We start from the raw sequence: 21,328 nt of genomic DNA on the forward strand, positions 1-21,328 counted from the left end.
ACAAGGGGCGGGGTCGCTGTTCCCGCTCGTTTCTCCCGGAATTTTTCCCGATTTTCCCGGATTTAACCCCAATTCCTGAGGCCCCGCCCCCTTCCCCACCCCCTCTCCTGTAGCTCCTCCCACCTCCTCCAAATAAAGTCGATCCCAAAGATTTTGGTAGGAAAAATTCGGATTTTGGTTCAAACTGGGCCCGGCCGCCATCTTGGGAGTGGGAGGGGCCGTGGCAGCCATTTTGTGGATGTGCTCATGGCAGCCATTTTGTGGATGTGGCCGTGGCTGCCATTTGTGGGAGGGCCCATGGCAGCCATTTTGCGGGCATGGCCATGGTGGCCATTTTGTGGGAGGGGCCATGGCGGCCATCTTATGCTGGAGCCATGGCAACCATTTTGTGGGAGAGGCAATGGCAGCCATTTTGTGGATGGGGCCATGGCAGCCATTTTGTGGGCATGGTCATGGCAGCCATCTTGGGGGTGGGACCATGGCAGCCATTTTGTGGGTGGGGCCATGCCGGCCATCTTGTGGGTGGGGCTATCGCCACTATTATGTGGGTTTGGTTATGGTGGCCATTTTGTGGGTGTGGTCATGGTGGTGTCATGGCAGCCATCTTGGGGGTGGAGTCACAGCAGCCATCTTGGGGATGCGACTATGGCAGCCATCTTGTGGGTGTGGTCATGGCAGCCATCTTGGGGGTGTGGTCATAGCTTTCATTTTTGGGGGTGTGGCCATGCTGGGGGTGGAACCAAGGCAGCCATTTTGGGGTGGGACCACGGCAGCCATTTTGGGGGTATGGCCATGGTGGCCATCTTGGGGGCAGAGTCACAGCAGCCATCTTGGGGGTGGAGCCATGGCAGCCATTTTAGGAGTGGGACCAAACAAAGATGCGCTCACGGAGGCCATTTTGAGATGACATCATGGTAGCCATATTGTGGGCGTGGCCACACCCGCCATATTGGGGGCGGGGTCACACCGTCCACTTCAGGCACCTGCGGGGGAGGGGAGGGAAAGGTCAGGGGTCAGCAGGGTGAGACCCCTCCCCACTAAAAACTGGGGGATCCCAGTTTTCCCCATTTCCGCCATTTTTTTCATTTTTCCCTTTTTTTACCTCTTTTTCCCCATTTCCCCCAATTTACGCCAATTTCTCCCAGTTTTTTACCTTTTTTTCTCTGTTTGTCCCATTTTCTCTTGCATTTTCCCTATTTCCCCAGGAATTTTCCCCATTTTCTTGGGTTTTTTCCCATTTAAATTTTTTTTCCTGGGTTTTCCCCTTTTTTTTCAAAGTTTTCTCTCTGACTTTCTCATTTCTACCAAATTCCTACCATTTTTTCCTGCTTCCCCATTTTCCTGAATTTGTTTCACATTTTTCCATGTTTTTTCCCACTTTTTTGCCATTTTTTTTCCATTTTCCTGGATTTTTCCCCATTTTTTGTTGGTTTTCCCATACTCCCATTTTCCCCCTGCTTTTTCTGATTTCTTTTCCCATTTTTTCCCCCATTTTTTTGCCATTTTCCCCAATTTTCTTCTGGTTTTTTTTCCCATCTTTTTGCTTTTTTCCAGTTCTTCTCAGGCTTTCCCTCAGTTTTCCTGGATTTTTTTTCCCATTTTTATTGGTTTTCCCATTTTCCCCCCATCTTTCCTGTGCTTTTTCCCTTTTTTTTTTTGCTGTTTTTTCCCCATTTTTCCCCATTTATTCACCATTTTCCTATTTTTTTGCTCTTTTTTTCCACTTTCCTGGGTTTTTTTCCATTTTTTGTTGGCTTTGCCATCTTCCCAGTTTTTCCCCATTTCTCTTTTCTTTTTTCCCCATTTTTGGACCTTTCTTCCCCATTTTTTCACCATTTTTCCCCATTTTTTCACCGTTTTTCACCGGTTTTTCCCTGTTTTCTGAGCTGGTGTCCCGGTGGGTGCCCAGGCAGCGCATGCAGCAGTACCTGGCCCTGCAGGTGACACAGGTGTGTCCCCAAACCCATTTTTGGGTCGTTTTCCCCCACTTTTGGGCCGTTTTTCCCCATTTTTTCACCATTTTTCCCCATTTTTTCCCTGTTTTTTCCCGTCTTTTCCCTGTTTTCTGACCTGGTGTCCTGGTGGGTGCCCAGGCAGCGCGTGCAGCAGTACCTGGCCCCGCAGGTGACGCAGGTGTAGCCCGAGGGGAAGCCGCAGACGGCGCAGAAATGGCGCTGGGGCAGCCGGGACGGGGCGGCCCCGGCCGAGACGTAATTGGGGCCCTCGGCTGCACTCAGGTTCTGAAGGGGTTAAAACGGAAAATTCTGACCCAACATTCCAGAATTCAGAACAAAACTCCAGCCCCGAAATCCACCTCAAAAATCCAGGTTAAAATCCAAAATTCAGCCCCAAAATCCAGCCCAAAAATCCAGAATTCAGCGCGGGGCCCTCGGCTGCACTCAGGTTCTAAAGGGGTTAAAATAGAAAATTCTGACCCAAAATTCCAGAATTCAGAACAAAATCTGCCCCCAAAATCCAGCCCCAAAATCCAGGCTGAAGTCCAAAATTCAGCCCCAAGATTCAGCCCCAAATTCAGATGAAAATCCAAAATTCAGCCCCAAAATCCAGCCCAAAAATCCAGAATTCAGCGTGGGGCCCTCGGCTGCACTCAGGTTCTGAAGGAGTTAAAATATAATATTCTGACCCAAAATTCCAGAATTCAGAACAAAAATCCAGCCCCCAATAATCCAGGTTGAAATCCAAAATACAGCCCCAAAATCCACCTCAAAAATCCGGATTAAAATCCAAAATCCAGCCCCAAAGTCAGCCCCAAAAATCCAGCTTAAAATCATAAATTCAGCCACAAAATGCAGCCCAAAACCCCAGAATTTAGACCCAATATTCAAAATCAGCTCAAAATCCAGAATTGAGACCCAAAATCAGCCCCAAATCCAGGTTAAAATCAAAAATTCACTCCCGAAAATCCAGAATTCAGCCTCAAAATCCTGAATTCAGCTTGGGGCCCTCAGCTGCACTCAGGTTCTGAAGGGGTTAAAATAGAAAATTCTGACCCAAAATTCCAGAATTCCGACCCAAAAATCCAGAATTCAGTCCCAAAATCCACCCCAAAAAATCCAGGTTGAAATCCAAAATTCAGCCCCAAAATTCAGCCCTAAATCCAGATAAAAATCCAAAATTCAGCCCCAAAATCCACCTCAAAAATCCAGGTTAAAATCCAAAATCCAGCCCCAAAATCTAGTCCAAAACCCCAGAATTCCGCCCCAAAATTCACCACCAAAAATCCAGAATAAAATCAAAACTTCAGCCCCAAAATCCAGTTCAAAACCCCAGAATTTAGACCCAAAAATCCAGAATTCAGACCAAAATCCAGCCCCAAAATCCACCTCCAAATATCCAGCTTAAACTCCAAAATTCTGACCTAACATCCAGCTTAAAACTCAAAAATTCACTTCCAAAATCCAACCCAAAAATCCAGAATTCAGTCCCAAAATCCAACCCCAAATCACCTCAAATTCCCCCAAACCACCCCAAAATCCCCAAAAATATAAAAAAACCCCCCTAAATCTCCCCAAAATTTTCTTTTTACTCTCCAAAATCCCCTCTGACCCCCCCCAAATCCTCAAAAATCCCCAAAATTTCACCCAAATTCCCCAAATTTCCTCAAATTTCTCACAAATTTCTCCCAAATTCCCCAAAATTTCCCCAAATTTCCCCATCCCCACCTGCTCCTCCAGCAGGGCCTGGAAGTTTTTGCGGAAGCGCAGCTTGAAATGATCCCCTCGAGTTTTCTTCTTCTTCTTGCCTGGGAAAAAACCCAAAATTTCAGCCCAAAATTCACCCCAAAATCCAGATATGAACCCCAAAGTTCTGCTCCCAAAATCCAGATTTCAACCCCAAAATTCCCAAAATTCACCCCAAAATTCAGCCCCAAAATCCAGATTTCAACCCCAAAACTCCCAAAATTTCAGCCTAAAATTCACCCCAAAATCCAACCCCAAATCCAGATTTCAACCCCAAACTTCAGCCCAAAATTTAGTGAAAAATGCAAAATTCTGTCCCAAATTCAGCTCAAAATCTGATTCCAAATCTAAAATCCACTCCAACCCCAAATTCAGCCACAAATCCAGAATTCAAGCCCAAAATCAGCCCCAAATTCAGCCCAAAATTGCAAAATTCAACCCCAAAGTTCAATTAAAATGCAAAATTCAGCCTTAAAATCCAGAATTCAGCCCCAAAATCAGCGAAAAATGCAAAATTCTGCCCCAAATCTCAGCCTAAATCCAGCCCCAAATCCACTCCAAAATCCAGATTTCTGTCCCAAATCCCGAATTCAGCTCCAAAATCAGCCCCAAATTCAGCAAAAATTGCAAAATTCAATTCTAAAATCCAATTAAAATAAAAAATTCAGCCCCCCAAAATCCCCTTTAAAGCCTCCAAACCCCTTTAAAGCCCCCAATCCCGGTTCCCTCTGTCCCAGTTTGTCCCAGTTTGTCCCGGTTCAGCCCGGTTGGGCCCGGTACCGGTCTCGGTGCTGTTGCTGAAGTTGGGGAGCCGTTTCCCAGGCCGGGATCCCCCCCAAAATCCCCTTTAAACCCCCCAAAACCCCATTTGAACCCCCCAATCCCGGTTCCCTCTGTCCCAGTTTGTCCCAGTTTGTCCCGGTTCAGCCCGGTTGGGCCCGGTACCAGTCTCGGTGCTGTCACTGAAGTTGGGGAGCCGTTTCCCGGCCCAGGATCCCCCAAATCCCCCAATCCCGGTTCCCTCTGTCCCAGTTTGTCCCAGTTTGTCCCAGTTTGTCCCGGTTGGGCCCGGTACCGGTCTCGGTGCTGTCGCTGAAGTTCAGGAGCCGTTTCCCGGCCCAGGATCCCCCAATCCCGGTTCCCTCTGTCCCAGTTTGTCCCGGTTTGGCCCAGTCTGTCCCGGTTCAGCCCGGTACCGGTCTCGGTGCTGTCACTGAAGTTCGGGAGCTGTTTCCCGGCCCAGGATCCCCCAAACCCCCCAATCCTGGTTCCCTCTGTCCCAGTTTGTCCCAGTTTGTCCCGGTTGGGCCCGGTACCGGTCTCGGTGCTGTCGCTGAAGTTCGGGAGCCGTTTCCCGGGCCGGGAGCCCCCAAACCCCTTTAAACCCCCCAAAAACCCTTTAACCCCCCCCAATCCCCCCAATCCCAGTTCCCTCTGTCCCAGTTTGTCCCAGTTTGTCCCGGTTTGTCCCGGTTTGTCCCGGTTCAGCCCGGTACCGGTCTCGGTGCTGTCGCTGAAGTTCGGGAGCCGTTTCCCGGCCCAGGACCCCCCAATCCCGGTTCCCTCTGTCCCAGTTTGTCCCAGTTTGTCCCAGTTTGTCCCGGTTGGGCCCGGTACCGGTCTCGGTGCTGTCGCTGAAGTTCGGGAGCCGTTTCCCGGGCCGGGGCAGCCCCGCCTGTGGATCGTCCCCGAAGTTGTCGTTCTCCAGCGCCTCGAGCTGCCGGTGCAGGCGCCGCTGCCGCGCCGGAGCGTCCAGCACGCGCCGGGGACCCCCCTCGGGAACGCGGGCTGGGGGCGAAAGGGTTAAAATTCGGGGGATCCCCAAATCGGAGGAGTTTAACCCCCAAAAATCAGGAATTTATATAAAAAAAAAACCAAAACGGAGCGTTTAGACCAAAAAATGGGGAATTTATCCCCAAAAATTTGGGGATTTACCTCTGAAAAATGGTGAAACCCCGAACCGAGCCCGGGACCCCCGAAATCAACCCCGGGACCCCCGAATGGACCCCGGGACCCCCAAAATCAACCCCGGGACCCTCAAAATCAACACCGGGACCCCCGAAATCAACACCGGGACCCCCAAAATCAACACCGGGACCCCCAAAATCAACCCCGGGACCCTCAAAATCAACACCGGGACCCCCAAAATCGACGCTGGGACCCCCAAATTCAACACCGGGACCCCCAAAATCAACCCCGGGACCCTCAAAATCTACACCGGGACCCCCAAAATCAACACCGGGACCCCCAAACCGAACCCAGGACCCCCAAAATCAACCCCGGGACCCCCGAACCGAGCCCGGGACCCCCGAAATCAACCCCTGGACCCCCGAATCGACCCCGGGACCCCCAAAATCGACACCGGGACCCCCAAAATCAAAGCCGGGACCCCCAAAATCAACCCCGGGACCCCCAAAAATCAACACCGGGACCCCCGAACCGACCCCGGGACCCCCAAAATCAACCCCGGGACCCCCTCAGAAAGCCCCGAACCGACTCCGGGACCCCCAAAATCAACCCCAGCACCCCCGAACCGAACCCGGGACCCCCCAAATCAGCACCGAGACCCCCCAAAATCGACACCGGGACCCCCGAGCGGACCCTGGGAGCCCCCGGGATCCCCTCAGAACCCCTCGAACCAGCCCCGGGACGCCTCAAATCGGCACCGAGATCCCCAAAATCAACGCCGGGACCCCCAAAATCAACGCCGGGACCCCCGCGCCCCTCCCCCCTCACCCGACGTTTTCTTCTCCCCCATCGTGAGGCGACTTCCGGTCGCCCGCCCTCCACTTCCGCCCTCTCCGCCGCCGCTTCCGCTCCCCGCCCCGCCCCGCTTCCGCCCTCACCTTCCGCCGCCATCTTGAGCGCGGCGCGGAAACCCCGCCCCCTTTTCGCCATATTTGGTGCGGCGCCGAGGAAGCCACGCCCATTTTCGCGTTCCTGGCAACGTGGCAATTCGGCTCTGGCCACGCCCCTCAGCGCTGATTGGTCGGGAGGGCGGAGGTGTAGGCGGGGATTAGAGGAGAGGGCGGAGATGCGGGCGGGGATTGGCTGAGGCCCGGGGAGGGCACGCCCCCTCCCGCTAAGCCACGCCCCCCACGCGCCATGGCCGCGCTCGCGCTGCCGCTGCTGCTGCTGCTGCTGCTGCTGGGGAGCCCCAAAACCGCCCAAAACTGCCCCAAAATCCCCCAAAACTGCCCCGGGAACCCCCCAGGGACCCCCCAGAACTGCCCCGGAATTCCCCAAAATTGCCCCGAAATTCCGCCCGAAATTCCCCCAAATTGCCTCAAAACCTCCCAAAATTGCCCCAAAAAGTCCCAAAATTGCCCCGAAATATCCCAAAATTGCCCCGAAATACCCCCCGGGACCCCCCAAAATTGCCCCGAAATTTCTCCCGAGACTGAGCCCGAAATTCCCCAAAATTGCCCCAAAAACTCCAAAAATTGCCCTGAAAACTCCGAAAATTGCCCCGAAAACTCCGAAAACTGCCCCAAAAATCACGAAAATTGCCCCAAAATCCCTCCCGGGATCAACTCCGGGGCTGACCCCGAAACCCTCGAAAATTGTCCCGAAAATCCTCAAAATTGTCCCAAAAACTCCCAAAATTTCCATGAAAATTCCCAAAATTGCCCCGAAAATTCTCAAAATTGCCCCAAAACCGAGCCCGGGATGGAGCCCGGGAGCTCCTCAGGGAGTGACCCCGAAAATGCCGAAATTTGTCCCAAAAATTGCCCCAAAAATGGCGAAAATTGCCCCGAAATTGAGCCCGGGATGGACCCTGAGGATGGTGAGTGGGGGAGGGGCGGGGGAGGGGGAGGGGTCAAAGGTCAGGGGGAGGGGTCAGTGGTCAGTGGGAGGGGTCAAAGGTCAGTGGAAGGAGGCAGGGGTCACTCAGAGGTCATTCAGTGTCAGCGGTCACTCAGTGGTCACTCAGGGGTCAGGGGTCACTCAGGGTCACTCATTGGTCAGGGGTCACTCAGTGGTCACTCAGGGTCACTCAGGGTCACTCAGGGGTCACTCACTGGTCTGTGGTCACTCCCTGGTCACTCAGTGGTCATTGGTCAGTGGTCACTCAGTGGTCACTCATGGGTCAGGGGTCACTCAGTGGTCACTAGTGGTCAGTGGTCACTCAGTGGTGTGTGGTCACTCAGTGGTCAGTGGTCACTCATTGGTCACTCAGTGGTCACTCAGTGGTCTGTGGTCACTCAGTGGTCAGTGGTCACTCATTGGTCACTCAGTGGTCACTCAGGGGTCACTGGTCACTCAGTGGTCACTCAGCAGTCACTCATTGGTCTGTGGTCACTCGCTGGTCACTCAGAGGTCATTGGTCAGTGGTCACTCAGCGGTCACTCACTGGTTGTTGGTTAGTGGTCAGTGGTCACTCAGTGGTCACTGGGGTGGGTCAGTGGTCACTCAGTGGTCACTCAGGGTCACTCAGTGGTCACTCAGTGGTCACTCAGGGTCAGTGGTCACTCAGTGGTCACTCAGTGGTCACTCTGTGCAGGTCTCCTGGTGGTCACTGTGGCCACAGAGGTGACCGATGGCTACTCAGTGGTCACTCATTGATTACACAGTGGTCACTCACTGGTCAGTGGTCACTCACTGGTCACTGGGGTGGGTCAGCGGTCACTCGGGCTCAGTGGTCACTCAGTGGTCACTCAGTGGTCACTCAGTGGTCACTCGGCAGGCCTGCTGGTGGTCACTGTGGCCACAGAGGTGACCGATGGCTACTCAGTGGTCACTGGGATGGGTCCGTGGTCACTCACAGGTTATTGGTCACTGGTCAGTGGTCACTCAGGGTCAGTGGTCACTCAGTGGTCACTCGGGGTCAGTGGTCACTCAGCGGTCACTCGGGCTCAGTGGTCACTCAGTGGTCACTCGGCAGGTCTCCTGGTGGTCACTGTGGCCACAGAGGTGACCGATGGCTACTCAGTGGTCACTGGGATGGGTCCGTGGTCACTCAGTGGTCACTCAGTGGTCACTCAGCGGTCACTCGGGCTCAGTGGTCACTCAGTGGTCACTCTGTGCAGGTCTCCTGGTGGTCACTGTGGCCACAGAGGTGACCGATGGCTACTCAGTGGTCACTGGGGTGGGTCAGTGGTCACTCAGTGGTCACTCAGTGGTCACTCAGGGGTCACTCAGGGGTCACTCAGGGTCAGTGGTCACTCAGTGGTCACTCAGTGGTCACTCGGCAGGCCTGCTGGTGGTCACTGTGGCCACAGAGGTGACCGATGGCTACTCAGTGGTCACTCATTGATTACACAGTGGTCACTCACTGGTCAGTGGTCACTCACTGGTCACTGGGGTGGGTCAGCGGTCACTCGGGCTCAGTGGTCACTCAGTGGTCACTCAGTGGTCACTCGGCAGGCCTGCTGGTGGTCACTGTGGCCACAGAGGTGACCGATGGCTATCGCCGCTTCCTGCGCTCCGCCCGCGCCTTCAACTACACCGTGAAGGTAACGGGGGCGGGGCTACGCTCGGGGGGCGGGGCTACACACGGGGGCGGGGCTACGGGATGGGGGCGGGGCTTCAACTACCGCCTACAGGTAAGGGAAGAGGCGGGGCTAAGGGACTGTGGGCGGGGCTAAAGGAGATGGGGCGGGGCTAAGGGACTGGGGTGGGGCTTCAACTACAGCATGAGCGTAATTGGGGCGGGGCTAAATAGAGGGGGCGGAGCTTCACCTACTGCCTATGGATGTAGGCGGGGCTAAAGATGTGGGGAGGAGGAGCTAAAGAGGGTGGGGATAAAGGGGGTGGGGCTAAAGAGGGCGGAGTTAAAAGGGGTGGAGCTAAAAGAGGTGGGGCTAAAGGGGCGGAGCCTAATGGGCAGTGGCGGGGCCAGCACTGGGGGGGGGACACAGAAGAATTTCCCCATTTTTCCTCATATTTTCCCCATTTTTTGCCCTATTTTCCCCATTTTTTCACCGTTTTTGATGCGATTTTTTTCCATTTTTGATATTTTTTACCAAAATTTTGGGTTTTTCTCCTCAGACCCTGGGCGTGGACCAGCGCTGGCGGGGAGGGGAGGGGACACAGAAGAATTCCCCCATTTTTCCCCATATTTTCCCCATTTTTCGCCCTATTTTCCTCATTTTTTCACCATTTTTTCCCATTTTTGCGCCGTTTTTTCCCGTTTTTTCCCAATTTCCCCAAAATTTGTGTTTTTCTCCCCAGACTTTGGGGCTGGGCCGGCACTGGCGGGCTGGGAGGGGACACAGAAGAATTCCCCCATTTTTCCCCATTTTTCGCCCTATTTTCCTCATCTTTTCACCGTTTTTCACCATTTTTCACTGTTTTTTCCCATTATTTCACATTTTTAAACATTTTTCCCAAAACCTCCATTTTTCCCTCCAAACCCTGGGCCTGGGCACATCGGGGACACAGAAAATCTTTCCCATTTTTCCCCATATTTTCCCCATTTTTTCCCCATTTTTCGCCCTATTTTCCTCATTTTTCCGCCGTTTTTCGCCGTTTTTTCACCATTTTTTCCCGTTTTTTCCCCAATTTTCCCAAAATTTGGGTTTTTCTCCCCAGACCCTGGGGCTGGGCCAGCACTGGCGGACACAGAAGAATTCCTCCATTTTTCCCCCTTTTTTCCCCATTTTTCGCCCTATTTTCCTCATTTTTTCACCGTTTTTCGCCGTTTTTTCGCCGTTTTTTCCCGTTTTTTCCCAATTTCCCCAAACTTTGGGTTTTTCTCCCCAGACTTTGGGGCTGGACCGGCACTGGCGGGCTGGGAGGGGACACAGAAGAATTCCCCCATTTTCCCCCATATTTTCCCCATTTTTCGCCCTATTTTCCCCATTTTTTCACCGTTTTTGATGGGATTTTTTCCATTTTTCACATTTTTCCCAAAATCTTGGTTTTTCTCCCCAGACTTTGGGGCTGGGCCGGCGCTGGCGGGGCGGGGACATCGCGCGCAGCCCCGGGGGGGGTCAGAAGGTTCGCTGGCTGCGGGCGGCGCTGGAGCCCCTGCGGGGGAGGGGCGGCCTCGTCGTGCTCTTCGTCGACAGGTGCGGAAATTTGGGGAAAAAAATCGGAATTTTGGGAAAAAAAATCGGAAATTTGGGGGCAAAAATGGGAGTTTGGGGAAAAAAATCGGAATTTTGCGGAAAAAAAATCGGAATTTTGGGGAAAAAATGGGAGTTTGGGGAAAAAAATCGGAATTTTGGGGAAAAAATGGGAGTTTGGGGAAAAAAATCGGAATTTTGGGGAAAAAATCGGAATTTTGGGGAAAAAATGGGAGTTTTGGGGAAAAAATGGGGGAAAAAAATCGGAATTTTGGGGAAAAAATCGGAATTTTGGGGAAAAAATGGGAGTTTTGGTGAAAAAATGGGAGTTTGGGGAAAAAAATCGGAATTTTGGGGAAAAAATCGGAATTTTGGGGAAAAAATGGGAGTTTTGGGGAAAAAATGGGAGTTTTGGGGAAAAAATGGGAGTTTGGGGAAAAAAATCGGAATTTTCTGGAAAAAATGGGAGTTTGGGGAAAAAAATCGGAATTTTGCGGAAAAAAAATCGGAATTTTGGGGAAAAAATGGGAGTTTTGGGGAAAAAATGGGAGTTTTGGGGAAAAAAATTGGAATTTTGGGGAAAAAATGGGAGTTATGGGGAAAAAATGGGAGTTTTGGGGAAAAAAATCGGAATTTTGGGGAAAAAAAATCGGAATTTTGGGGAAAAAATCGGAATTTTGGGGAAAAAATGGGAGTTTGGGGAAAAAAATCGGAATTTTGGGGAAAAAAAATCGGAATTTTGGGGAAAAAATCGGAATTTTGGGGAATAAATGGGAGTTTTGGGGAAAAAATGGGAGTTTGGGGAAAAAAATCGGAATTTTGGGGAAAAAATGGGAGTTTTGGGGCAAAAATGGGAGTTTGGGGAAAAAAATCGGAATTTTGGGGAAAAAAAATCGGAATTTTGGGGAATAAATGGGAGTTTTGGGGAAAAAATGGGGGAAAAAATCGGAATTTTGGGGAAAAAATCGGAATTTTGGGGAAAAAATGGGAGTTTTGGGGAAAAAAAGGGAGTTGGGGAAAAAAATCGGAATTTTGGGGAATAAATGGGAGTTTTGGGGAAAAAATGGGAGTTTTGGGGAAAAAAATCGGAATTTTGGGGAAAAAAAATCGGAATTTTGGGGAAAAAATCGGAATTTTGGGGAAAAAATGGGAGTTTTGGGGAAAAAATGGGAGTTTGGGGAAAAAAATCGGAATTTTGGGGAAAAAATGGGAGTTTTGGGGAAAAAATGGGAGTTTGGGGAAAAAAATCGGAATTTTGGGGAATAAATGGGAGTTTGGGGAAAAAATCGGAATTTTGGGGAATAAATGGGAGTTTGGGGAAAAAAATCGTAATTTTGGGGAAAAAATCGGAATTTTGGGGAAAAAATGGGAGTTTTGGGAAAAAATGGGAGTTTTGTGGAAAAAATGGGAGTTTTGGGGAAAAAAAGGGAGTTTGGGGAAAAAAATCGGAATTTTGGGGAAAAAATGGGAGTTTTGGGGAAAAAATGGGGGAAAAAAATCGGAATTTTGGGGAAAAAAAATCGGAATTTTGGGGAAAAAATGGGAGTTTTGGGGCAAAAATGGGAGTTTGGGGAAAAAAATCGGAATTTTGGGGAAAAAAAATCGGAATTTTGGGGAATAAATGGGAGTTTTGGGGAAAAAATGGGAGTTTGGGGGGAAATTCGGGGGTTTCGGGGGAAAAAAATGGGAATTTTGGGGTAAAAAATGGGGGATTTGGGGGAAAAAAATTGGGGGTTTTGGGGGAATAAAGTGGAATTTTGGGGGGGAAAATGGGGATTTGGGGGGAAAAATTTGGGGGGAAATTTGGGGAGAAAAATGGGGATTTTGGGAGAATTTGGAGGAAAATTTGGGGATTTTTGGGGGGAAATTTGGGGAAAAATTTGGAGGAAAATGTGGAGATTTCGGGGGGGAACCAGGGATTTTGGGAAAAAACAAATTTGGAGGAAAATTTGGGGAAAAATGGGGATTTTGGGGGGGAAATTTGGGGGTTTTGAAGGGGAAATTTTGGGGGGAAAATGGGGATTTTGGGGAAATTTGGAGGAAAATTTGAAGGAAAAAATGGGGATTTTTGGGGAGAAAATTGGGGATTTGGGAAAAATTGGAAGGAAAATTTGGGGAATTTTGGGGGAAAAGTGGGGATTTGGGAGGAAATTTGGGGGTTTTGGGGAGATTTGGGGGAAAACCAGGAAATTTGGGGAAAATTTGCCAGAAATTTTGGGGAGATTTTGGAGGGAAAAGCAGGGATTTTGGGGAAAATGGGAATTTGGGCGGAAAATGGGGAATTTTGGGGGAAAATTTGGGGATTTGGGGGAGATTTTGGAGGGGGAAATGAGAATTTTAGGAAAAATGGAAATTTGGGGGAAATTTGGGGCTTTGGGGAGAAAATTGTGGGGATTTGGGGGAAATTTTGGGGAAATTTTGGGGGGGAAAATGGGAATTTTGGGGGGAAAAACGAGGATTTTGGGAAAATTTTTATTTTTGGGGAATATTTTTAACCCTTTCCTCCCCAGGGCCAGATTTTGGGGGGGTTCGGGGTCATTTTTGGGGTGATTTTCAGGTGATTTTTGGCCGTTTTTAAGGGGATTTTTGGGGTGATTTTGGGGGAATTTCGAGGTGATTTTGGGACGGTTTTTGGATTGATTTTGGCCATTTTTGAGGGGATTTTTGGGGTGATTTTGGGGTGATTTTTGGGGTTTTTTGGGCTGATTTTTCGCTATTTTTAACCCTTCCCTCCCCAGCTACGACGTGGTGTTTGCTGACCAAGTTCAGGGCCGGATTTTGGGGGGTTTGGGGTCATTTTTGGGGTGATTTTGGGGCGATTTTGCGGTTATTTTTGGGTGATTTTTGCCCATTTTAAGGTGATTTTTGAGGTTATTTTTGGGTGATTTTTGCCCATTTTAGGGTGATTTTTGAGGTTATTTTTGGGTGATTTTTGCCCATTTTAAGGTGATTTTTGAGGTTATTTTTGGGTGATTTTTGCCCATTTTAGGGTGATTTTTGAGGTTATTTTTGGGTGATTTTTGCCCATTTTAAGGTGATTTTTGGGGTGATTTTGGGGTGATTTTTGGGTGATTTTTGGCCATTTTTAAGGTGATTTTTGGGGTGATTTTGGGGTGATTTTGGAGGTGATTTCAGAGCGGTTTTTGGTGCGTTTCGGGCCAATTTTGAGGAGATTTTGCCGGTGATTTTGGGATGATTTTGGGGTGATTTTGGAGTCATTTCTGGGGGAATTTTGGCCATTTTTGAGGGGATTTTTGGGGTGATTTTGGGGGTGATTTTTGGGTTTTTTTTGGTGATTTTGGGGGTGATTTTTGGGGCAGTTTTTGGTGATTTTGGGGATGATTTTTGGGGCAGTTTTTGGGGATTTTGGGGGTGATTTTGGGATGATTTTGGGGCGGTTCTTCAGGCGATTTTGAGGTGATTTTGGAGTCATTTCTGGGGTAATTTTGGCCATTTTTGAGGGGATTTTGGGGGTGGTTTTGGGGGTGATTTTTGGGGCAGGTTTTGGTGATTTTTGGGGGTGATTTTTGGGGTTTTTTTGGTGATTTTGGGGGTGATTTTTGGGGTTTTCTGGGCTGATTTTTCGCTGTTTTTAACCCTTCCCTCCCCAGCTACGACGTGGTGCTTACAGTGGGTTTTGGGGTGTTTTTTTGGGGTCATTTTGGCCATTTTTGAGGGGATTTTTGCGGTGATTTTGGGGTAATTTTGGACATTTCTGGGCTGATTTTTCGCTGTTTTTAACCCTTCCCTCCCCAGCTACGACGTGGTGTTTGCAGGGGGTTTTTGGGGCAGTTTTTGGTGATTTTTGGGGTAATTTTGGACATTTTTGGGCTGATTTTTCACTGTTTTTAACCCTTCCCTCCCCAGCTACGACGTGGTGTTTGCAGGGGGTTTTTGGGGCGGTTTTTGGGGTTTTTGGGGGTGATTTTTGGGGTTTTCTGGGCTGATTTTCTGCTGTTTTTAACCCTTCCCTCCCCAGCTACGACGTGGTGTTTGCAGGGGGCTTTGGGGGATGGTTTTTGGGGTAATTTTGGCCATTTTTGAGGGGATTTTTGGGGTGATTTTGGGGGTGATTTTTGGGGCAGTTTTTGGTGATTTTGGGGGTGATTTTTGGGGTTTTTTTGGTGATTTTGGGGGTGATTTTTGGGGTTTTCTGGGCTGATTTTTCGCTGTTTTTAACCCTTCCCTCCCCAGCTACGACGTGGTGTTTGCAGTGGGTTTTGGGGTGTTTTTTTTGGGGTAATTTTGGCCATTTTTGAGGGAATTTTTGCGGTGATTTTGGGGTAATTTTGGACATTTCTGGGCTGATTTTTCGCTGTTTTTAACCCTTCCCTCCCCAGCTACGACGTGGTGTTCGCGGGCCCCCCGCGGGAGCTGCTGGCCAAGTTCAGGGCGGGGTTTTGGGGGGTTCTCTTTGCGGCCGAGGGGTTCTGCTGGCCCCAGGAGGGGCTGGCCCCGCTCTACCCCCCCTCCCCCCCCGGCGGGAAACCCTTCCTCAACTCGGGGGGTACGGGGGGGTCTGGGGGGTCCTGGGGGGGTTGGGGGGGTCCTGGGGGGATTTGGGGGGGATTTTGGGGGGTTTGGGGGGGTCCAAAGGGGATTTGGGGGGGATTTTGGGGGGTTATGGGGGGTCCGAAGGGGGTTTGGGGTGTCCTGGGGGGGTTTGGGGGGGATTTTGGGGGAGTCCAAAGGGGATTTGGGGGGTCCTGGAGGGGTTTGGGGGGGATTTATGGGGATTTGGGGGGGTCCAAAGGGGACCTGGGGGGGTTTGGGGTTGTCCAAAGGGGATTTTGGGGGGTTCCAAAGGGGATTTGGGGGGTCCTGGGGGCGATTTTGGGGGCTTTGGGGGGGGTCCTGGGGGGGTCTGGGGGGTCCTGGGGTGGTTTGGGGGGGATTTTGGGGGCTTTGGGGGGGTCCTGGAGGGGTTTGGGGGGTTCCAAAGGGGATTTGGGGGGTCCTGGGGGAGTTTGGGGGGGATTTTGGGGGCTTTGGGGGGGGTCCAAAGGGGATTTGGGGGGGTTTGGGGGGGTCTGAAGGGGGTTTGGGGGGTCCTGGGGGGGTTTGGGGGGGATTTATGGGGATTTGGGGGAGTTCAAAGGGGATTTGGGGGGAATTGGGGAGGTTTGGGGGGTCCCGGGGGAGATTTTGGGGGGGGGGAATTGGGGAGGTTTGGGGATGTTTTGGGGGGTGGGGGGATTTGAGGATTTTGGGGGGATTTTGGGGGGGGGTTTTGGGGGCTGTTTGGGGGGTCCGAGGTGGGGTTGGGGGGGATTTAAGGGGATGTTTGGGGCTTTGGGGGGGGGGGGGGGTCCTGTGGAGATTTTGGGGGGATTTGGGGGGAATTGGGGAGGTTTGGGGGGGTCCTGGGGGAATTTGGGGGGGTTTAAAGGGGATTTGGGGGGTCCTGGGGAGGATTTGGGGAGATTTGGGGGGGATTTGGGGGGGGTTTAAGGGGATTTTGGGAGGAATTGGGGGGATTTGAGGGGGATTTGGGGGGGCCTGGGGGGATTTGGGGGGGGTTTAAAAGGGATTTGGGGGGGTTTTGGGGGGTCCTGGGGGGTTTTGGGGGGTCCTGGGGAGGATTTGGGGGGGTCCTGGGGGGATTTGGGGGGGTTTAAAGGGGATTTGAGGGGGATTTGGGGGGCTCAGGGGGGATTTTGGGGGATTTTTGGGGAGATTTTTGGGGGTTTTTGGGGTTTCAGGGATGTTCTTGGGGCGATTTATGGCAATTTTGGGGTTTTGGGGAGGGGGGATTTTTTTTGGGGGGGGTGATTTGTGGGAATTTTGGGGGATTATTTTGGGGGTTTTTTTGGGGGATAATTTTTGGGGGCCATTTCTGGGGCTTTTTAGGATTTCTCAGGGATGTTTTGGGGATTTTTCAGGTTATTTTTGGGGCGATTTCTGGGGGTTTTTGGGGTTCCTGCCGTTGTTTTTTTTGGGTTTTGGGGTTGGTTTTCTGATTTTTTGGGGATATTTTGGGGGTTTTTGGGTGATTTTGGGGGTTTTTTTGCATTTTTAGGGTTTGTTGGTTACGCCCCAGCCCTGTGGGCTCTGGTGGAGCGTTGGCACTACCGGGACGATGACGATGATCAATTGTTTTATACTCAATTATATTTGAATCAGGAGCTCAGGGTGAGCCCCAAAATCTCTGAAATTCACCCCAAAATCACCCCAAAATCACCCCAAAATTATCCCCAAATCGCCCCAAAATTATCCCAAAAATAACCCCAAAATTATCCCAAAATAACCCCAAAATATCAATTATTTTATACTCAATTATATGTGAATAATGAGCTCAGGGTGAGCCACAAAATCCCTGAGATTCACCCCAAAATCACCCAAAAATCACCCCAAAATTATCCCCAAATCGCCCCAAAATATCCCAAAAACATCCCCAAAATTATCCCAAAAAACCCCCAAAATATCAATTGTTTTATACTCAATTATATCTGAATCAGGAGCTCAGGGTGAGCCCCAAAATCCCTGAAATTCACCCCAAAATCACCCAAAAATCACCCCAAAATTATCCCAAAAATAACCCCAAAATTATAAAAAAAAAAAAACCAAAATATCAATTATTTTGTACTCAATTATATTTAAATCATGAGCTCAGGGTGAGCCAAAAATCCTCCCAAATCACCCCAAAATTATCCCAAAAATAACCCCAAAATCACCCCAAAAATAACCCCAAAATTATTCCAAAACAACCCCCAAAATATCAATTATTTTATACTCAATTATATCTGAATCAGGAGCTCAGGATGAGCCCCAAAATCCCTGAAATTCACCCCAAAATCACCCCAAAATTATCCCAAAATTATCCCCAAAATATCCCCAAAATATCAATTATTTTGTACTCAATTACATTTAAATAATGAGCTCAGGGTGAGCCAAAATTGCCCCAAATCACCCCAAATTTATCCCAAAATCGCCCCAAAATTACCCCAAAATAACCCCAAAATATCAATTATTTTATACTCAATTATATCTGAATCAGGAGCTCAAGGTGAGCCAAAAATCCTCCCAAATCACCCCAAAATTATCCCAAAAAACCCCCAAAATATCAATTATTTTATACTCAATTATATGTGAATAATGAGCTCAGGCTGAACCCCAAAATCCCTGAGATTCACCCCAAAATCACCCCAAAATCACCCCAAAATTATCCCAAAATTATCCCCAAAATCACTCTAAAATATCAATTATTTTGTACTCAATTATATTTAAATCATGAGCTCAGGGTGAGCCAAAAATCGCCCCAAATCACCCCAAAATTATCCCAAAAATAACCCCAAAAATAACAAAAAAAAATCCACCAAAATCTCCCAAAAATTTCCCCAAAAAATATAAAAAAAAAATCCCCCAAAATCCCCAAAAATAAAAAAACAATTCCCCCAAAATCTCCCAAAAATCCAAAAAAAATTCCCCCAAAATCTCCCAAAAAATCCCCAAAATCAAAAAAAAATTCCCCCAAAATCTCCCAAAAATCCAAAAAAAATCCCCCAAAAATCCAAAAAATTTTCCCCAAAATCTCCCAAAAAATCCCCCAATATCCAAAAAAAATTCCCCCAAAATCTCCCAAAAATAAAAAAAAAATTTCCCCAAAATCTCCCCAAAAGTCCCCCAAAATAAAAAAAAAAAATCCCCCAAAATCTCCAAAAAAATCCCCCAATATCCAAAAAATTTCCCCCAAAATCTACCAAAAAATGCCCCAAAAATCCAAAAAAAATCCCCCCAAAATCTACCAAAAAATCCCCCAAAATCTCCCAAAAAATCCCCCAAAATCTCTCAAAAAATCCCCAAAAATCAAAAAAATCCCCCAAAATCTCTCAAAAAATCCCCCCCCCAAAAATCCAAAAAAATCCCCCAAAATCTCTCAAAAAATCCCCCAAAATCTCCCAAAAAATCCCCCAAAAATCCAAAAAAATTCCCCCCCCCAAAAAAAAAAAAAAAAAAAATCCCCCCAAAAATCAAAAAAAAATTCCCCCAAAATCTCCCAAAAAATCCCCAAAATCGAAAAAAAATTCCCCCAAAATCTCCCAAAAATCGAAAAAAAAATCCCCCAAAATCTCCCCAAAAATCCAACAAAAAATTCCCCCAAAATCTCCCAAAAATCGAAAAAAAAATCCCCCAAAAAATCCCAAAAAATCCCAAAAATTTCCCCCAAAATCTCATTTTTTCCCCCCCAATCTCCCCCATCCCCCTCCCCAATTTCGGGGTCCCCTCCCCAATTTGGGGTCCCCTCCCCCCCCAGGAGCGGCTGGGGCTGGGCCTGGATCACCACTCCGGAATCTTCCAGAACCTCAACGGGGCCCTGGGTGAGGCTGGGGGGGATTGGGGGGAAATTTGGGGGGTCCTGGGGGGATTTGAGGGAAATTTGGGGGGTCCTGAATGGAATTGGGGGGAATTTGGGGGAGATTTGGGGGGTCCTGAGGGATTTTGGGGGGGATTTAGGGGGGATTTGGGGAGTCCTGGAGGGATTTGGGGGAGATTTGGGGGGTCCTGAATGGATTTGGGGGAAATTTGAGGGGGATTTGGGGGGTCCTGAAGGAATTTGGGGGGGATTTGGGGGGTCCTGAGGGAATTTTGGGGGGAATTTGGGGGGTCCTGGGGGGATTTTGGAGGGCATTTAGGGGGGATTTGGGGGGTCCTGGGGGGATTTGGGGGGAATTTGGGGGGGATTTGGGGGGTCCTGGGGGGATTTGGGGGGAATTTGGGGGGTCCTGAGGGATTTTGGGGGGGATTTAGGGGGGATTTGGGGGTCCTGGGGGGATTTGGGGGAAATTCGGGGGGTCCTGAATGGATTTGGGGGGAATTTGGGGGGGATTTGGGGGGTCCTGGAGGGATTTGGGGGTTCCTGGAGGATTTTTGGGGGGTCCTGAAGGGATTGGGGGGGAAATTCGGGGGGTCCTGAATGGATTTGGGGGGTCCTGAGGGAATTTTGGGAGAATCTGGGGGGTCGTGAAGGGATTTGGGTGGAAATTTGTGGGGTGTGGGGGAGATTTGGGGGGGATTTGGGGGGTCCTGAGGGATTTTGGGGGGGGATTTGGGGTCTTGGGGGCATTTTGGGGGGCATTTAGGGGGGATTTGGGGCTCCTGGAGGGATTTGGGGGGGATTTGGGGGTTCCTGGAGGATTTTTGGGGGGTCCTGAGGGGATTTGAGGGAAATTTGGGGGGGATTTGGGGGGTCCTGGAGGGATTTTTGGGGGTCCTGAAGGGATTTGGGGGAAATTCGGGGGGTCCTGAGGGGATTTGGGGGAAATTTGGGGGGGATTTGGGGGGTCCTGGGGGGATTTTGGGGGGGATTGGGGGAATTTGGGGGGTCCTGAGGGATTTTGAGGGAAATTTGGGGGAGATTTGGGGGGTCCTGAGGGATTTTGGGGGGTATTTGGGGGGTACTGGGTGGATTTTGGGGGAATTTAGGGGGGATTTGGGGGGGTCCTGGAGGGATTTTTGGGGGGTCCTGAAGGGATTTGAGGGAAATTTGGGGGGTCCTGAGGGATTTTGGGGGGAATTTGGGGGGGATTTGGGGGTCCTGGGGGGATTTGGGGGGAAATTTGTGGGGTCTGGGGGAGATTTGGGGGGGATTTGGGGGGTCCTGAGGGAATTTTGGGGGAATTTGGGGGGTCCGGGGGGGATTTGGGGGGTCCTGGGGGGGAAATTTGGAATTTTGGGGTGGTCCCGGGGGGGTTTTGGGGGGATTTGGGGGATTTTGGGGGGTCCTGGATGGATTTGGGGGGAATTTTTGGGGTTCCCGAGTTCATTTTGGGGTCCCTGATCCATTTTTGGGGTTCCCGAGTTGATTTTGGGGCTCCCGAGTTGATTTTTGGGGTTCCCAAATTCATTTTTGGGGTCCCTGATCCATTTTTGGGGTTCTCGAGTTGAATTTTGGGGTCCCTGATCCATTTTTGGGGTTCCCAAGTTGATTTTTGGGGTTGCTGAGCCATTTTTGGGCTCCCTGAGTTCATTTTTGGGGTCCCTGAGCCATTTTTGGGGTTCCCGAGTTGATTTTGGGGTTCCTGAGTTGATTTTTGGGGTCCCCAAATTGATTTTTTGGGGTTCCTTGATCCATTTTTGGGGTCCCCGAGTTCATTTTTGGGGTCCCCAAGCTGATTTTTGGTGTCCCTGAGCTGATTTTGGGGTTCCCGAGTTGATTTTTGGGGTCCCTGAGCCAATTTTGGGGTTCCTGAGCCGATTTTTGGGGTCCCCAAGTTCATTTTTGGGGTTCCCGAGTTGATTTTTGGAGTCCCTGATCCATTTTTGGGGTTCCCGAGTTGATTTTGGGGTCCCTGAGCCAATTTTGGGGTTCCTGAGCCGATTTTGGGGTCCCCAAGTTCATTTTTGGGGTTCCCGAGTTGATTTTGGGGTCCCTGATCCATTTTTGGGGTCCCCTCCCCAGACGAGGTCCGGATTCGCTTCGAGCCCGGCGGGAACCGAGTGAGGAACGAGGTCAGCGGGAGCTGGCCCGTGGTCATCCACGGCAACGGGCCCACAAAGGTACCAGAGACACCCCAAAAACACCCCAAAAACACCCCAAAATTATCCCAAAATCACCCCAGAAACACCCCAAAAACACCCCAAAAATACCCCAAAAATTCCCTAAAAACACCCCCAAAA

The 21,328-nt window shown here is 49.9% G+C and overlaps 2 protein-coding genes across 3 annotated transcripts in view; one reads left to right on the forward strand and one right to left on the reverse strand.

Moving 5' to 3' along the window:
- Nucleotides 1-151: 151 nt before the first annotated feature.
- ZNHIT1 (zinc finger HIT-type containing 1) lies at nucleotides 152-6,485 on the reverse strand. Of its 2 annotated transcripts, none has more exons than XM_059490627.1 (5): nucleotides 6,438-6,485; nucleotides 5,319-5,489; nucleotides 3,684-3,763; nucleotides 2,113-2,240; nucleotides 152-983 (listed from the first exon to the last, which is right to left on the reverse strand). In XM_059490627.1, the coding sequence occupies exons 1-5, from the start codon at nucleotides 6,457-6,459 to the stop codon at nucleotides 962-964; spliced, it is 423 nt and encodes a 140-aa protein (XP_059346610.1). In that variant the 5' UTR covers nucleotides 6,460-6,485; the 3' UTR covers nucleotides 152-961. The 2 variants fall into 2 exon arrangements, with proteins under 2 accessions (XP_059346610.1, XP_059346609.1); XM_059490626.1 differs by having other exon boundaries at nucleotides 2,071-2,240.
- Nucleotides 6,486-6,814: 329 nt separating this feature from the next.
- Nucleotides 6,815-21,328, forward strand: part of LOC132085232 (multifunctional procollagen lysine hydroxylase and glycosyltransferase LH3-like) — a 15,669-nt gene continuing 1,155 nt past the window's right edge. The window contains exons 1-7 of the mRNA XM_059490598.1: nucleotides 6,815-7,488; nucleotides 9,069-9,157; nucleotides 10,578-10,714; nucleotides 15,052-15,218; nucleotides 16,731-16,843; nucleotides 18,966-19,029; nucleotides 21,111-21,208. Of these exons, the coding sequence (XP_059346581.1) occupies nucleotides 7,371-7,488; nucleotides 9,069-9,157; nucleotides 10,578-10,714; nucleotides 15,052-15,218; nucleotides 16,731-16,843; nucleotides 18,966-19,029; nucleotides 21,111-21,208 (786 nt within the window). The 5' untranslated portion in view covers nucleotides 6,815-7,370. The remainder of the gene's footprint in view (nucleotides 7,489-9,068; nucleotides 9,158-10,577; nucleotides 10,715-15,051; nucleotides 15,219-16,730; nucleotides 16,844-18,965; nucleotides 19,030-21,110; nucleotides 21,209-21,328) is intronic.

This window comes from Ammospiza nelsoni, chromosome 29, assembly GCF_027579445.1.
Source record: "Ammospiza nelsoni isolate bAmmNel1 chromosome 29, bAmmNel1.pri, whole genome shotgun sequence".
NCBI lineage: Eukaryota > Metazoa > Chordata > Aves > Passeriformes > Passerellidae > Ammospiza > Ammospiza nelsoni.

What these genes read in the sequence shown, in the direction of transcription:
- ZNHIT1 (XM_059490626.1), bottom strand. Translation starts at nt 6,459, where the DNA reads ATGGGGGAGAAGAAAACGTCGG. An exon ending in GGGGGAGAAGAAAACGTCGG is followed by an intron (nt 5,490 to 6,437) that starts GTGAGGGGGGAG and finishes TTTCGCCCCCAG; the next exon opens with CCCGCGTTCCCGAGGGGGGT. An exon ending in AGGCCCTGCTGGAGGAGCAG is followed by an intron (nt 2,241 to 3,683) that starts GTGGGGATGGGG and finishes TAACCCCTTCAG; the next exon opens with AACCTGAGTGCAGCCGAGGG.